The sequence below is a fragment of the Capra hircus genome, chromosome 13, assembly GCF_001704415.2.
Source record: "Capra hircus breed San Clemente chromosome 13, ASM170441v1, whole genome shotgun sequence".
In the NCBI taxonomy this organism is placed as follows: Eukaryota; Metazoa; Chordata; class Mammalia; order Artiodactyla; family Bovidae; genus Capra; species Capra hircus.
The window spans coordinates 24,731,306-24,749,472 of record NC_030820.1 but is presented as its reverse complement, the minus strand read 5'-3'; the positions used below and the strand labels follow the sequence as shown (position 1 = coordinate 24,749,472).

The 18,167-nt window shown below is 47.6% G+C and overlaps 1 protein-coding gene across 17 annotated transcripts in view; it reads right to left on the bottom strand.

Annotated features, from left to right (window-relative positions):
- Positions 1-18,167, bottom strand: part of KIAA1217 (KIAA1217 ortholog) — a 532,385-nt gene that overhangs the window by 33,913 nt on the left and 480,305 nt on the right. For all 17 annotated transcript variants that reach the window (XM_018057095.1, XM_013968449.2, XM_018057100.1 and 14 more), the window contains 2 exons: positions 12,734-12,900; positions 502-677 (listed from right to left, as the gene is read on the bottom strand). In XM_018057095.1, coding sequence (XP_017912584.1) covers positions 502-677; positions 12,734-12,900 — 343 coding nt within the window. The remainder of the gene's footprint in view (positions 1-501; positions 678-12,733; positions 12,901-18,167) is intronic.

The window sequence follows — 18,167 nt, the reverse complement described above, 5'->3', positions numbered from 1 at the left end:
TGTTTCCAATAAGAACCTCACAGAAGATGGGTCGCATTCAAGGCAGCATCTTTCATTGTGCATCAAACATACTTTACACTGAAATTCTTCTTTTGTGATTTAAACTGCAGTTGAATAATAGGAGGATAATTTTAGCGCTTTGTTATTTTGGCTATTAGTTTTAATTTATTGAGATTAAATTCAGACTTCCCATTTATCATTGGGTTGTGCCACTGGCTCTTTTTAATTTGATGGGTTGCCAAGCCCTACAGAACAGTGCGATGCTTCCAAAGAGACTGATAAGCTCAGTCACCTGAGGACTGTTCAATTTCCTGAGCTCGGATGGAGGGCACTAGCCGAGTGTCCACGGATATCCAGAACCAGCCAGAACTGGGTGCTCAGTAAAGAAAGAGTATGAGAACACCGTCTAGGAAGGGCTGCCTCCTTGGCCAAGACAGGCTTGCCTGCCAGGTTGAACAGCTATGCACGCAACCAGGGACTGACTGCAAGGGCCGGACTCACCCCAGCTTGCGGACGATCCTCTCCTCTTCGTGCAGGTACTTCTGCCTCTCCTGCTCCACCAGGACCCGCTGGCGCTGCACAGGGTCCTCCAGTCTCTTCATCGTCTCGATCACTTTGCTGCTGATTTCCTGCTCAGCCTTCCTCATCATTGCCTTCAGCAGCTCCTGGTTCTGCAGCTGTTGGACAAAAGAAATCACCCTCCATCAACTCTTGCCAGGCTGCCACGGGGGTGCCAGGGCGCCTGGCAGGCCCCAGGTGTGGGTCTGGATAAACAGCCCCATAGCTGAGTCTTTCTTTATTTCACTGTAAAAGGGAAGGGAGCACAGACTGTATATAACATTGCTGCTTCAGCCAGCATCCAAGTTTGAGTAGCCAGCTGACAAGCACACTTTCACATCCCTGTTTGCAAAAAAGTAGTCCTTCCTAAATGCTGGATAGACATACAGACAACGGGCATGAAATTGCACATGTTTTCATAGAGAGAGCCAAGAGTACCAGCTCGGGAGCCAAGGAGACTTACAATCAAACCCTAAACCTACTCCCAGATGCACTGAGAGACTCTGGGCACACTCTTTATCTCTAAAGATGGGGCATTCATCTCCCTTGCCTCTTCTACTCTGAAAATTAAACGAGATACTGTTTGGAATAGAAAGGTACTCAATAAATGTTGGTTTGACTGTGGACTATTTCAGCTCATCAATTAAATGAATATCTGTCCCTCTTATTAATGGGTCCATGGACCAAATACCATGTAATTACAGACTATCACAACATAGTACTTGAGAGGGTGGGGAAGGGAAGGACTGGGATTTGGGATTAGCAGCTGTAGACTATTATATATAGGAAGGATAAACAAGGTCCTACTGTATAGCATAAGGCACTATGTTCAATATCCTGCAATAAACCACAACGGAAAAGAATATATAAAAAAGAATGTCTATATGTATATAACTGAGTTGCTTTGCTGTACAACAGAGATTGGTACAACACTGTAAATCAACTATAGTTCAAAAAAAAAAAAAACCACCTCAAAACACAGTACTTGCTTTCAGTGGTGGCAATGATATTTGCAGACGAGCCCTACGGCTTTTGGCAATTAACTGATCTCCCTGGATTATACGTAGGCTGCTTGCATACATAAGACCACAATTTCCACATAATTTTCCCGGGTGGTTTCCAGGATACTCTTGTTTCTCACCCCAAAGTATAGGATGTGTGAGTATCAATCCAGGCTTTACACAAAATCTAGCCAAACATTTGAATCCTGTTTCCAAGAAGGTGTTACGTGGCTCCCTGGGGCAGGACAATTTTCTGACAGCATGTACATCCAGTGAGCTCATTCAATCAGCCTGAAAACCAGTAACTCTATCATACCTATTATATCTGAAGTTCCTCTGAAATTCCAATTAGCTGTTACTGCTCCCTTCGTTTTGTGGCTTCGTAGACTGTGAATCACCCCATGGGAAGGATGACGCTCTATCAGCTGTCCATCATCCGTGCAAACAGAGAGGAAATGCCATCTGACTGTGTCACCACCTGCTTGAAACCTCATCATGGCTTCCATTTTCTCTGAATAAAAATAAACCATTTCTGGGACTTCCCTGATGGCCCAGTGGTTAAGACTTAGCCTTCCAATGCAGGGGATGCAGGTTCCATCCCTGGTTGGGGAACTAAGATCCCATATGCCTCATAGCCAAAACACCAAAACATAAGATAGAAGCAATATTGTAACAATTCAATAAAGACTTTAAAAATGGTCCACATTAAAAAAAAAAAAATTCAACATGGACCAGCCCTACAGAACCACCATCATGTTTGAACACCACCATCAACTGTCCATCCAGAGAAAGACAGCCTGAGTTCATTTCTCAGCCTTCCTAAGTAGTTCCCAGCCTTCCTAATTAGCTCCCAGCCTTCCTAATTAGCTCCCAGTCTCCCTAATTAGTTCCCAGTCTTCCTAATTAGTAGCCATGCGATTGTGGGCAAGTTATTAATCTCTCCGTGTCTCTCCAAAACAAACAGAAAGGGACAGTAGTAGTTTGTATCTCTTGGAGGCGTAATGGAGCTTCGTGACAGTTGTGCTTGGCACAAACTGAGCTCTCGGTGCAGATGAGGTGCTATCAGGGAGGATAACTGTGGGGGCGAGACCTGCGGTTTTGTCTGGGAGGGAACCCCCAAAAAAGTGCCACCCTTGGGTTACCTCCTCTGAATGAGTCATGATTATGCTTTCACACTCTCCTCGCTAATGCTGTCTTTTTATTGAGGTCTTAAGACAGTCAGTCGGTTGCTGAAAGGCAGCACGTTTGGAGGCAGCACACAGACAGCAGCTTCCGGCCACGCTCTCTGCAGTGACAGCTCTGTCCGCAAGGCATGCGGAGGTCTGGCCCTTGCCCACATCACCAGCCTCCTATCACTGCAGGCAGCTGGTGCGCTCTCTGCTCCAGCCGCAGGGCCACCCTCTCTGTTCTGACAGCCTGACCCCCTTTCCTTTCTGCCACAGGGACTTTGCATGGTACTCCCTCTACCTGGTTAATTTCTGCCTTCCACAGAGGCTCCAGGACACCATGCCTGGTATATAGCAGGCACTCAAATATGCTGTTGGCCACAAAGTTCATTCAGGTTTTTCCACCAAATGTTACAGAAGAACACGAATGAGCTTTTTGGCCAACCCAATATTTGCTGAATGTGTGAACTGAGTTGGTAATAACAAACAATGGAAAATCCACAATTATTTGCCAGATGGTAGAAATGCGAGGTGACCCATGGCTTGGCTATGTCTTGAGCTCAGTGCTAATTCCCAGACTTGCTCCGACTACAGTTGCTAAACAGACATAGTAAACCAGCTGTTATCAAAATGGCATCAAATTCAAGGCCATGTGTCAAATCCTATAGACCTATTTCCTTCAGGGGTTGAGGGATAGTGGTAATGGGTACGTAAGGGACAAATAAGATAATTAAATGTGTCTAAAAGTGACTGATGCCTAGGTCCATCCCTGAGAGATTCAGATTTAACTGGTCTGAGATGCAGCTTGGGCACTTGGAACTTTTAAAAGCCCTCAAAGACTTCCCTGGTGGTCCAGTAGCTGAGACACTGTCTCCCAATGCAGGGGTCCCGGGTTCAATCCCTGGTCAGGGAACTAGATCCCACATGGCACAACTAAGAGTTTGCATGCCCCAACTAAAGATCCCACATGTTGCAGCGAAGACCTGGTGCAGCCAAATAAATAAGAAATGGAAGATATAAATGTGTTAAAAAAAAAAAAAACAAACAACACCTCAGATGATTCGAATGTGCCACCACAGTCTGAGCACTGTGGTCTAAGAACACTTTGATGGACAGATGACATCACTGTTCACTGTGCTGTGAGGTGAGTGGCACGGCCCTCCCTAACCCTTCTGCCCAAATCTCCCAGACAAGCTCCAATAAAATTACGGTCCAATCATCAGTGGATATTGACAGTGGCTATGAAGCCAGAAATTACTGCTAGAATATTTCAAATCCTTAAAATTGAAATTCCAAAGATGGGAGAAATGAAGCCCTGAGAAGTGAGGTGCCTTCTTCAAAGTCAAATTCAAACCAGTAATTTTCCAATCACCGTCTACTAGACAGCATTACACAGCAGTGTCTGCTATACTCCCGCACACAAGCAGCTTCTGGCACACAGCTGATGAACCCAGCACATTCAATGCTTGAGTGACAATACAGTTGACCCTTGAACAACACGGGTGGGAGTGCCTACCCTCTGCGCAAAAATCCAGGTATAGGGACTTCGCTGGTGGTCCAGTGGCTAGGACGCCATGCTCCCAATGCAGGGGGTCTGAGTTCGATCCCTGGGAACTAGATCCCTCATGCTGCAACTAAGGGTTTGCATGCCAGAACTAAAGATCCCACGTGCCACAATTAAGATAAAAACATATTTTATCTTAGCACAGCCAGATAAATACATGTTTTAAACAAGAATCCGAGTATAACTTTCTAGCCTGCCCTCCATACTCAAACAGTTCCACATCTTCAGATTTAATCAACCTCAGATGCCAAGATTTCCTGGGTGGCTCAGTGGTAAAGAATCCGCCTGCCAATGTAGGACACGCAGGTTCGATCCCTAGGTTAGGAAGATCCCCTGGAATAGGAAATGGCAACCCACTCCAGTATTCTCGCCCAAAAAATCCCACAGAGGAGCCTAGTGGGCTATGGTCCCTGGGGCAGCAAAGAGCTGGACACGACTGAGCAACTGAGTGCACACTCTGAAAACCTACAGACGTATCAGAGGAACACAACTGCATACGATATTCAAATTACTCAACTGGTAACAGAGTCAGATTATGCTCAAATTATTCCACTTAAAGTGGAGGCAGGGAGAGACGGGCCTTGAGTTCCAGGCTGTATGATCCTCCCGCCCAGGAAGAGTGCCTTAACCCAGAGAGAGGGAGAAGAAACACTGACTTTCCCCTAGCACACTGGCTGGTGAGCGGGCCACAGTAAGTAAAATCACAGAGGAATACAGACACGCAGAGGTTCTGTTTCTGCTTTCCCTGGGCCCTCGACCCTCCTGTCTGGAGTTCTTACCACTGTCTCTAGGACTTGCTCCTAGAGTGTGCTGACTACTGCTACATACGAAACAGACAACCAGTGAGAGCCGACCGTGCAGCACAGAGCCCTCCTCGACGCTCTGTGGGACCCAAACGGGAAGGAAATTCAAAAAAGACAGAGGTGTGTACGTATAGCTGACTCACTCTGCCGTACAGTAGGAACAACGTTGTAAAGCAATTGTACTCCAATAAAAATTAATTAACAAAAAAAAAAACAGTGCTGAAGGCAGGATGTGTGTCAACATCTCTTTCTAAATGCTTCGGATAAATTAGCCACCAGCACTTCAAATCAGTACATTTACTTTTTCTTAGCGGGGATTCTAAATTTCAATTTAAAAGAACTCTATTAAGATATAGTTTAGGACTACCCTGGTGGTCCAGTGGCTAAGACTCCACACTCCCAAGGCAGGGGACCTGGGTTCAGTCCCCGGTCAGGGAACTAGATCCCACAGGCTGTGACTAAAAAGATCCTACATGCTGTAGCTAAGACCTGGTGCAACCAAATACATTTTTTAAAAAAGATATGGTTTGCAAGCTTTAAAATATACCCATTTTAATAGTGCACAGGTCAATGAGTTTTGACAAATGTATACGCTGATGAAAGCACCACTAAAAACAGAGACAACATTTGTTCTCACCCTAAAAAAATCCTCAGCACTCTGCACTCAGTTTCCCGACCCCCAGCTCAAGGAAACCACCCACCTGCGTTTTGTCCCTTCGATTAGTTCTTCCTGTTCTAGAATGTCACACTCATGGAACCGTCCACTGTGAAATTGTGTGTATCTGGCTTCTTTCCGTCAGTACGTTGTTTTTGAGATCCAGCCATGCTGTTTGGAATTTTAGGGCCTCATTCTTTTCTAGGCTTAGTGGTTTTCTATTGCATGGATTTAGTACATTGTATGTACTAGCATTTTAATGTTTTTACATACTGACTTGATTGTGATCTTGCTTACATTCACTTATTTCTGGAAGCATCTTTTTTTGATTTGATATTACACAATCGTGATTGTGAAGTGATTTAATGCCAATTACGCTTTTAACTTTTCCATCCATATGCTTTTTCCTTTTGTCTTCCAGCCTTACTGCACTTGCTAGGACATTCAGTACAGAGTTAAAGAGAAGAAAGAGGAGGCTTCTTTGGCTGTGGTCCCGATGTTATGGAGAATGTGGTTGTGTTTCACCACTAAATGTAACATTTTCTGTAGAATTTTCGGACATCCTTTATCAGGTTAAGGAAGTTTGCTTCTACTCCAAGAGTGCTGAGTGTTTTTATCATCGGTATTGAATTTTGTTATATGTTTTTTTCTGCATTTACTGAAATGATATGATTGTCTTCTTTATTCTTCGAAAAGGTCAAATACATTGAATCATTCCCCCCCCCCCATATTAAAACCATCTTGAACTCCTGGGATAAAATCCAGGATAACGTATTATCCTTTTTATATACTGCTGGATTCAATTGCTGATATTTTGTTAAGGATTTGTTACATACATTTCCCAATGCTGAGGGGGCCGGGTTTGATCCCTGGTCAGAGCACCAAATACCACATGCTGCAACTAAAATGTGGTGCCCACAAATAAATAAAAATGTATCAACTAAACACTGAAGGGAAAAAAAAAAAAAGACTGAAGCATGGCCTTTCTCTGTCACTACCAAATGCCCCGAGCGATTAATAAAACCTCTCTGTGCTTGCTGGTCGAGGCATGAGCATCTCCCAGGACTGTGTGAGCTCTGGGAATTTTCTGGCCTACAGCCTCCTGCTTTGTGCTTGGATCAGTGGTCTTTCACAACACTCATGCTTGGCCTATTAGTCGATGACGGATCCACAGACTGACGTAACTTTCTCAGCAGAGTTTCTTCTCGTTCGGTACTCGGCTCCCCAAATCCTAGCTGCATCTGCTCCGTGCCCTTAGCTGGTCACGTGATCAGTGCTCCTCTGGGTTTCTCTCTCTCTGTCCTGTGATCTAAGAAGTGTCAATAGGCAGAAAGCTGAGGAAGATAGAGGTTTTTGTCTCCTTTCCTTTCATTCTCCCAAGGGTCACACTCCTGTGCTGTCTGTTGGCCGATGCTGAACAGAGTTATTTCATGCATTTATTTTTCAGTGTTCCACTTGTCAACAGTAGAAGGGCAAGAACAGCTGTAGTTATCCCTACATCTCTAGAAATTTCAGTTGGTTGTAAATGCCGTGGCTTGATGGTTTTATAAAACTAAAAAAATAAAAGTTAACTGGACCACGGGACTTCCCTGGTGGTCCAGTGGCTAAGACTCTGCACTCCCAATGCAGGGGACCCAGGTTCGATCCCTGCTCACGGAACTAGATCCCACATGCCTCAACTAAGACCCTATGTAGCCAAACAAATACATAAATATTTTAAAATTTTTAACTGGATGAAATAAATTATTTCTGTTAGCTTCCCTGAGAAGGTAGGAAACTGCCTAAACCAAATTCCACTCACCTCAAAATGGACATGTGCCTCACATACTCACTGTGACTTCTTAAGTAAAATCTAAGACTATCCGGCTTGCCAACAGTGTGGTTTAATTGAACTGACTTTGCTGTCTGGCAGTGACAGTAAATGGGCTGTACAGCCCATCAGGAAGTTTCATGATAGCCAGACCCCAGAATGACTCCTGACCAGGAGTTTTTCCCCCGTTACCCCCCGAGCTGCAGGCAAGCAGGTAGAGGATGCCTGCTCACCAAGCAAATGATATCTGGGAGATGTGCCCCACCTTAGCCAGTGTAGGCATATCGAGGGCTTGATGCATTGCACGGTGGCCTGCCTGTCATCTCCTGTGCTAGTTCCATTTATTATTTCTGCCTGGTGGGGAGAAACAGGTCTGCTCAGTATGGGCCAACATCCTGCATGTTTTTCTCAGGGACACACATTCCCATGACCGTTGTTTTGAACATCGGAAGATAAATGAGACCCCGGCACATTGCTATGAGGCGCTATCTTATAAAAAGACACCTTATGATAACGGTGCTGAATTATATCGTTTCAAGCGCAAGGGCTCTGTGTCCTGCTATGTTTCTTTTTTATGTTGATGTTTTACCTCCTCCCTCTCTTGGGAAGACATGGTCAATTCTCAGTAGTCTTAAAAATGGAACACTGAGTTCAGAATAATCCAATTTTTAATTTATCAAGAAGCAGGGGGAGGAGATGAGAGACCAAGAAGAAAACTGTGGCAACTGGAGAAAGATGTATCCATCTCAACGTTAGGCCAAGTTCAAGTTCACAGAACTTGAGCCCTCTCTTCCAGAAACCTCTCTCTCCCCTCAGCCCATAATGAGGGGCAGAACAGCAGTCACTCCTATGGGTACTGGATGATCTGGGTGAAACCTAAGGATTGTGGCATTTTGGGACGATGATGTAGCTCATCACTTTTTTCCTAAATCATGCCAGAAAGGGTAACAGACAAAGATGATCACCTTTTGAAGGGCACATTTGTTAGGAGCTAGGCCTTCCCCTGTCTCTTCCTGCTGTTTTCAGCTAGATACAGGTGCAGCTCCTACCGGGGATGGGACCATCACAATATAGAAGGTCCTTGTAGCTCTTATCTGTTATGAATAAGTAGAGAACATGTCTGATTAGTCTCTGGGAAAAAGGTACACTGTTTAGAGTTAGGGCTTTGAAATCACCAAGTGTGTTGTTCGTGCCTGCAGGGTATTTCTGCTTCACTCCTTGTGACAGCTGACTGAGATGTCCATTTCCACGTGGCATCTCAATGGACTAAGAATTCATAATGTCTGAGAGCAGTACTTCTCACCCTCGAACATTCTAGAGTCACCAATGTCTGGCCTTTGATCCACAGCCAATGAAGTCAGACTCTGGCAGTGGCGCTCAAGTATTGGCATTTTTCTGCAAGGCCTCAGGTGATTCTCATGGATAGCCAGAATTAAGAACTGTTCTCTTAGACTGAAAATTCACATTAGCCTGGAGAGCAGGAAAACGGAGCAAAGTTCCTGTGGTTTTCTTCATCATCTTAGGCTCTTTCACCTCCCTCGACATTCTTTTTGCTGTATTTAAATCTACACACCCCACGGTGTCTGCATTGAATTTCTACTTCTGAGAATAATCCATCAATTTTGCAAATGAAATGCTCACACAGGCTATGCCTGACAGTCTAGGATTTTCCCATTGATTTAATTATCTAATTACTGGAGCCGGCTGCCAAGCACAAAAAAGATTTCATTCGTTTTCACTATTTTATAACACAGTTCAAAGAACATTTGAATTTCTAATTCAATTTTCGTTCTTTTGAGACTGTTCCGGAGATTCGGAGCTCTCTAATGATAGCTCCATTATTGGGCTTATAATCACTGTGGGCTTGTACTTCCCTTTTGGTGTATAATACATGTGCCGAGGGGGAATTGGTGCTGAGATGGCTGAGTTATTCTAAACTGGTTTGGTCTCAAACAGACTCCCCTGAAAGCTGATGGAGGCACAGAGGATGCAAAGACTGAGGCAGAAACAAGAGCATCCAGGTTAGGAATAAAACTGCTTCTCTTTGCCTGAGTGCCTGCGCTTTTGAACCGCACCAGCATCTCAGCTCAGGAGCACACCTGGGGACTTTCCTGGTGGTTCAGTGGTTAAGAATTTGCCTTGTAATGCAGTGGATGCTGGTTCGATCCCTGGTCAGGGAACTAAGATCCCACATGCTGTGGGGCAACTAAGCCCGCTCGCTGCAAGTACTGAGCCTGCCTCACAACTGGAGTCCGTGCACTGTGACAAAGGATCCCAAGTGATGCAACTAAGACCCAGTGTGGCCAAATAAATACCTTTTTTTTTTTTTTTTTTAAAGAAAAGAGCACACCTGCTCCATGTTCTTTACTCTGAGAGCCAGGAAAGCTGAGCAGCTTGGGGGCAATTAAGGAACCTGAGTAATTAAGATTGCTACCCCAAACTGACTGTAGCACCTCTTTGAGAAGCTATGATTCTGCAGCTGAGCCTCCTCAGTTCAAGGGTTACAAGGAGTGGCAAGTTGTGGGAGGTCCCTCTTCACCTCCTGCCTCACCCTGACCAGAGGACCAAACACTGCCATCCACCAGCAGAGTGATGCCGCCACCCCATACATCACGGCCCCTGGTATCAGATTTGCCACATCATGGCAATTCCACCTCTGACCCCACACCAACAAACGCTCACTTTCGAAAGCAGTAGGAACTACCTTGCAAACGACATATTTAGCACTTTTCTTTGTGAGGATCCAAATGTTTAGCCACTAAGTTGTGTCTGACTCTTGAGACTGCTGCTGCTCCTGCTAAGTTGCTTCAGTCGTGTCCGATTCTGTGCAACCCCAGAGATGGCAGCCCACCAGGCTCCCCCGTCCCTGGGATTCTCCAGGCAAGAACACTGGAGTAGGTTGCCATTTCCTTCTCCAGTGCATGAAAGTGAAAAGTGAAACTGAAGTCGCTCAGTCGTGTCTGACTCCTAGCGACCCCATGGACTGCAGCCCACCAGGCTCCTCTGTCCATGGGATTTTTCAGGCAAGAGTACTGGAGTGGGGTGCCATTGCCTTCTCCGGACTCTTGAGACTTGGAGTGCACAATTTCCAATTTGACCAGCAGGTGGCAGTAAAAGGCAGATGCAGTGCAAGATGGGAGGCTGAACCTCCTTAAGCACCAGCAAAGAACACGGGAGCTCACAGACACTTGCTGGCCTGCACACGTGCCCTCTGGCCTGCAGATTATGAAATAATCGATTTTTAAATTACCTTCCAACACTTTTAGAATGAACTTAGATATTTTATATAAAACATCTGTGTGTCCTGTGACTTCCCTTTGGTCCAGTGGCTAAGACTCCGAGCTCCTAATGTAGGGGGTCTGGGTCCCATCCCTGATTGGGGAACTAGATCCCACGTGCCAAACTAAGACATGTATGCTACCTGCTCAGTCACTTAAGTCGTGTCTGACTCTTTGCGACCCCCATGGACTATAGCTGGCCAGGCTCCTCTGTCCATGGGATTCTCCAGGCAAGAATACTGGAGTGGGTTGCCATTTCCTTCTCCAGGGGATCTTCCTGACGGAAGGATAGAACCCGCATCTCTTAGGTCTCCTGCACTGGCAAGTGGGTTCTTTACCTGGGAAGCACCAAGACTTGGTGCGGCCAAATAAATACTAACAAAACAAAAACCTCTATTTCCAGCTTCTCTTGAGATAATGAAACATCTAGAAACACTGGACTCTCATTTTACCAGGTTAAGAGCTGCCTGAAGTGGAGAGGCGACTGTCCTTTAGAGGTGCCAACTCGCCACTCTCCCTCGTCCACTCGCTTGCTTAGTTACTGCCTGTTCACTGTGGGCACTGAATTGTGCCACCCTGTGCACTTCATGTCACTGCAAAGTCTTAAGAACAGCAAAGCAAGGAAAAGTGAATGCAGAGGATGGGGAACTTCCCCTGCAACGTGATTCAGGGAGGACTGAAGTGAACTTGTGTGGGAGGTCCAAGGGGTCTGGGACGCCGCCGGACCAGCCTTTGGAGACCCGAGCATGAGTAGTGTGATCTGTGATAGGGCTCAGGGCGGGCTCTCAAGCTACCTTCCCTTCTGTTAGTTCTTCCAGAAGTAGAGGACAAGGGGAAATCACTGTCTTAGCTTTACTCAGGTACGGGGAAGTGGAGGGCTCATGCGTGGCAAGCTGAAGTGTGAGAGCAGCTGGGTTTGGAGTGCCCTTTCCTTACTGGACTCGCTGCACAGGAGCTTGCGTGCCCGAGGATGCCACTCCTGTGGTAGGTACTCCCTGCTCCTGGACGCGTCTGCCTTTTACTAATGTTTGCTGGACCACGAGCTTCCTCGAAGTTGAGGAGGATGCCTGGGCGTCATCTAAGCCAGCACTACATCCTCAGTCACCAGCCTACCCCCAGGGGCAGGGAGGGGTGAGCCTGATCCCTGGAGCAGACACATGATCTCATAAAGGTACACCTTCCCAGTTCCTTATTACCCTGGACCAGCCATGCCAAGTCAGATTTATGGGATTTATTCACCATGCCTGGTGACAGCAAGGGTCCTTTTCCCCTGCCCTTTGATTCCCGTGTAGTTCATATATTCCTAAGAATGGGAAAGGGAAGGGAAGTATTACGGAAGACGCACTATCCCAATAATAATGCAGAAGTTTTTCTCAAACCATCCACGATGGCTCCTTTTCCTTATGAATTCACCCTCTTAAACTCTTAGTTCTGAATACAAAGGTTTTTTTTTTCCCCCTTGCAAAAACCCTGAGCTGCCCGCAGCACTTCCGCAAGTGCTCATGGGGAAGCGCAAAAGCCAAACCCTAGGAAGCAGGAAGTTGTAACTGGCTGTGGGAACGCTCCACCACAGGGCTCCTCTGCTTCCATCTCTCCTCAAAAAAAAAAAAAAAAAGGGAAAGAAAAAAGCAACAACAGATGCTTAATGGTTTTTTCATGTGTAAGAAGCACGCGCAGCTTAAAGTGGCTACAGACGGTCGTTGCGGCGGAAGGCTCTAGACCAAGATGATGTGTGTGAGAGAGGAGCCCAGGGTGTCACGGCGCCTGCACCCTGGCGCTGTCATCCCTACCAAAGGATGCTGCAGAGAACGCCACCGGGAAGATGCTGTGGGGCCAGGGGTGCGGGAGGCGGCGGGAGCCTGTGTCCGAGGACACCATCCCTGGAACGCGGGCTGTACCTGGAGCTGTCGCATCTGCCGCAGCTGGAGCCTGAGCTCGGCCAGGCTCCGCCTCATGTCGAGCAGGCTCGCGTGGACCGCAGAGGCGCTGGCGGGCGCGGGCTGGCCGGGCGGCCCCGAGGAATCCACGGCGCCGAGAGTCTTCCCACCGGAAACCTGGGGCGTTCCTAGGAAAAAAGAGCAGCGAAGCCCTGAGATGCCAGGAAGGGGCAATCAAAGCAGATAGATCCCAAGAAGACCCACTTAGTTCTGGGCAGAGATTTGGCCAGTCACCAAGGGAAAGCTAATAAGGACTGGGTACTCTCCTGAGTCCCTTGGAATCTCCTGACTAAAAGCAGCAGGCCCTCTGCACACATCTCCTTTAGTGAGGAAATCAGGCATGCTAATATTCTTTGGGAGAAGAACCAAAAAAAGGCAACAGAGAGAAACCTTCCTGAACAGTTTTGCCACTGCCATAATTTTTTGCTCCCTGAGTCCAACTTAAATCATCCTCTTGCAGTTCCTAAGTGCATCTGGGAAGGGCCTGATTGGAGCAAGTTTGCCTTAAAAATGCCCCCAAGGGACATCCTTGGTGGTCCAGGGGTTAAGACTCCAAGGTTGCAATGCAGGGTGCGAGAGTTCAATCCCTGGTCAGGGAACTAAGATGCCACATGCTGAGTGGCAAGACCAATAAAAACCAAAGTGACCCCCAAAGGATCCCCAGTAACACTCACAGGATCGGAAGGTGTGGGAATCAAAAGGAGATGCCATGCTACTTCCTTTTTGTGACAATGCAGTTCTGTGGGACAGGCTTCACGTAGAGTAGACAAGGAATCCACAACACACACACACACACACACCCACCCCTGAAGAGGCTGTTCAGTCCACACACACACACACACCCACCCCTGAAGAGGCTGTTCAGTCCACACACACACACACACCCACCCCTGAAGAGGCTGTTCAGTCCACACACACACACACCCCCACCCCTGAAGAGGCTGTTCAGTCCACACACACACACACCCCCACCCCTGAAGAGGCTGTTCAGTCCTTCTTCCTGGAAGGGACAAAGGAGAAGGTTTGCCGCAGCCCAGGCTGGCTGCGCACGGCAGAGCCCTCTTGCTGCCCCGTGTGCCTGGCGGGCTTACAGCACAGTGGCCCCTCCTTCCCCAGGACACACTGCCCCACAAGCCTCCACGAGCAGCAGCCATGGGCAGTGTGCCAGTGGGCATGGAGGTGCCTCCAAAGTGTCCTCCTACTTGCTTGGCCTCAGCAATGCCGGCGCAGAGCTGATGGAGCACCGCATTCCTCATCCCTGCCTGCCTGTCCCAACAGAACCGGTCTCCTAGCTCTTATGGCCCTCTTGGGGAGTCAGGAGAACAGATGGGAAGCTTTTTAAGAATTTACAAAGGAGCCCCAGCAGACAGATAGTTAGCTTCCTGTTACCTTTATGGGCCCGACTGGTCCCTCATGTCATCACCAACAAAAGTTGGGCTGACTTTTGACCACTTCCCCTCCAGACGGAAAATCCCCCTTGAAAGAGCAAGATAGGGAACTTCCCTGGGGGTGCAGTGGTTAAGACTCTGCTCCCAATGTACGGGGCCCAGGCTCGACTGCTGGTCAGGGAACTAGATCCCCACGTGCCACGCAACTAAGAGATCGCGTGTCACAGTGAAGATCGAAGACCCCACGTGCCGCAACTAAGCCCTGGCGCAGCCGAACCAATAAACAGCTCTACAGAAGAGCAAGACCTGCTATCTCTGCAGCTGCTCCAGAGAGTGCTCTCTAACTGTGAAGGTCTTTAGTGACAGGACGTTCAGTAACATTTCCAACAATAACAGCTTGACCAAGTTAACACAGTGCCTCTGAGACCAAGTATTCTAAAGGGAAGACAATGAATTGGGAGTCTTTAAATCAGTCAAGTCACTTGATCTCACTCCGTATCCTCAAGCAAAGGTGCACCTGTACACGCACACACACCACACAACCTCACTGGTACAAATGACGACGACGACATCCTCCAGGTGTTTCTCCAACAGAAACGACACTGCGCGACAGCCAGTTACTCCTGTTCCATAATGAGAACTGTCCTGAGTTCCTCAGCCAAACGAAGACACGCGTTCCTTCCACGGTCTGCTTCTCTTCTATTCGGCGGGCGCCAGTGCACCTCACTGCCGTCCTCCATGGAGGAGAGGCCCAAGCTTACCGCCGTCTGTGAGAGCCGAACCCTGGTACCTGGCTTTAAAAATACCTCCAGAACCGAATTTCTCATGCTCATTTATACAGCTTCCTCGTCTCTAACCTCTCAATCCACTAAACCTGGCTTCTATAACTCCATCATTCGCTGCATTGACCCTTTATAAAATGGCCAGTGGGACTTCCCTGGCGGTTCAATGGTTAAGAACCCACCTGCCGGGGTTCAATCCCTGGTCTGGAGAGACCCCTCGTGCTGCAGGGTGACAAAGGCTATGCACCACAATGAACTGGGCTCGCGTGCCCTAGAGCCTTGCTCCACAGCAAGAGAGGCCACCGCAATGAGCAGCCCTCACAATGCAACGAGGAGCAGCTCCCGTTCACTGCAACCAGAGAAAGCCCGTGCGCAGCAATGGAAACCCAGCGCAACCAAACACAAACAAATAATAAAATAAAAATACAGTGGCCAGTGGTCAGCTGTCAATCCAATAGACTGGGTTGCCACGGCAGCACCCTGATGTGATGCTGGCCTCCGTCAGTCACTTCTTTTCTCAGAACTTTGAAACTTTCCTTGCCCTCATCTTCTTCCCTGCCCCGTCTTGGTCAGCCTCTTTCCTAATTTCTTCCTCAGCCAGCCTTCTGCATCCTGGCCTGCTTCTCTTCTCACTGGTCATGGTTTCAAGGTCACTTCCATGACCACCACCCGCCAAGGTCCCCTACACCTCTGCCCCCACACCTCTGCCTTCAGCCACATCCCCAGCCCTTAACGGCACTTTGGGACCTTTCCACAAGCAGGTCAAATTCATTATTTCTACCTGTTTCTCCTCCCAAACCTCTTTCTGTCTCTCTTGAACTAATTTTAGCCAGTGGTCCTATGAACCACTCAAGTATTTAAACCAGAAACCCAGAAATCACTCTCAGTATCCACATCCTAGTTGTGTCTCTCCCTATCAGTTTCCTCATCTGTAAAATGGGTATAAGGGTGATTGTGCAGGATGACGGAATTAACACACATGGACTGCTCCACCCAATTTCTGGCACAAAGGGCCCCCACTGCGGTTGTTGGGCTGTAATGATTATTTCTCTGGGCAGAGTGAGTGGTGAGTGGGAAGAGCCCCTGCTGGACGTCCCTCCCCACCTGGAGTGGCAGCGGTGACAGGCTGAGAGCTACAAGCAACTGCCCTGAAATCTATGGCTGGAGCTGGGTCTGGTGCGTGGGGACTGCAAGTGGTGAATGAGTTCCCCCTTCAGATTAGAGTCTCAGGACCGGGATCCACTCTCTGAACCAACATGCGGGATGGTCACATTCTAGTCTGTGGAGGATGGTCAGCATGTAGGTCATTCTCGGCCCCTCCCTTCTATACACCCAGCCTTTTCCAGGCAACAGCCTCTTCTTCCTCTTACCAAGTCTGGTAATCTACTTCAGCCGAGGTGTATCCTAATGTGGACTGTTGTAACAGGAAGAACCTGGGTTTAGGCGTTGGCCAGACTGGCTGAGAATATTTTATTTATTTAATTTATTTGGCTGTGCTGGCTCTTAGGCTGTGGCATGTGGGATCTAGTTCGTCGACCAGGGATTGAACAAGGGCCCCCGGCATTGGGAGCGTGGAGTCTTAGCCACTGGACCACCAGGGAAGTTCCCTTGAGGTGTATCTTACTGTGGACTGTTGTAACAGGAAGAACCTGGGTTTAGGGTTGGCCAGACTGGCTGAGAATCTTACTAGCTCCAAGGCTAACATCTTCCTTACAGGGTTATGTGTTTAAACAATATAATACACTATAAAACACAGGTTATGACTTTGAAATGGGAGGTTCCTTCTGTTCTTTTATACCCATGGTAAACCAGATATTCCTAAAGTAACAGGAAGTCTGGGTTTCCCTTTTCCAGGTACCCTTGACCCAGTGAGCTCCTTGACTCACTACATAATTCCATGTACTTGTCTACAGAGCAGGGATAACACTTCCTGTCTTGTCGCTGACCTCCTAGGATTCCGGAAGAATTAATATATTTTTGTACACCACACAAGGCTGCTATGGCAACGAAAGCCCTGTGGACCACGGGTAGCCCTGACACATCACAATGAGAAAGGCCAGACTCTGCAGAGACCCAGGGGAGCAAAGCCATGTGCGCGTTGCTGATGGCACTGCAGATTGGCTCGGCCTTTCCAAAGAGAAAGCTGGCAGCGTGTCGCCAGCGCTCCGCAGCTGTTTGTCCCTTTGGACTTATTGATTCCACTTTGGGAAATGCATTCTGAGGAGATTACACCTGCTCCTTCCCTCATGCTTCAAAAAAGACACCGGCAAAAATTTTCAAAACAAAGACATGAAACAACCTTTCTTTAAAGGGACTGGGGCACCTTAACACAAAAGGATGAGACATCAGGACAGGCTGGTGGGGCACACTGATGTCCGTCACGTGTGGGTGAATGTGTGTTCAGTTCCCTCATCTGGAACATGCGTGTGTCTATCCTACGAAGCGGCGTCAAGGGTTAACACGTTCGGGCATAGAAACGCACTCAGAATAAATATTGCCTGGTACATAGGAAACACTCACTCAATGCTTCCTTTCTTATTTCATCCCAGTGGCATGGTGGTAAAAGAATCTGCCTGCCAATGCCAAGAGATGCAGGTTTGATCCCAGGGTTGGGAAGATCCTCTGGTGGAGGGACTGGCAACCCACTCATTCCTGCCTGTAAAATTCCACGGACAGAGGAGCCTGGCAGGCCACAGTCCTTGGAGTTGTGAGTCAGACACTACTGAGTGGCTAACACACACACACACACACAAACACCCCTCCCACAGCACCCCCCCAACTGAGTGACTAGCACACACCCCCCAGAAGGGAAATGCAATAAAGAAGGACACACAGTAGCACGTGCACATTGATTACAGTGGTTTTGGATATCAATCATTTCTAGACTAGAAGCCAGAGGAACAGAATGTTCTGGTGCCTATTTAATGGTAGCACCCCGACTTTATTAGATACACCAGACATACAATACTGTGTAACTTTAAGGTATGTGATGTGTCGATTTGATACACATAACGTATGGCCATAGGATTATTACCTATCAAAAACGTTCATCCTGTCACATAATTACCATGTCTTTCTTGGGGTGAGAACATTTAAGATCTGTTCTCTTGGCAACTTTCAAGTGTCCAGTTCAATACTTTTATCTACAATCACCACACTGTACGTTAGAACTTACTCATCCTCTAACTGGAAGCTGGTCCTTTTTGACATCTTCTATGTCCCCCA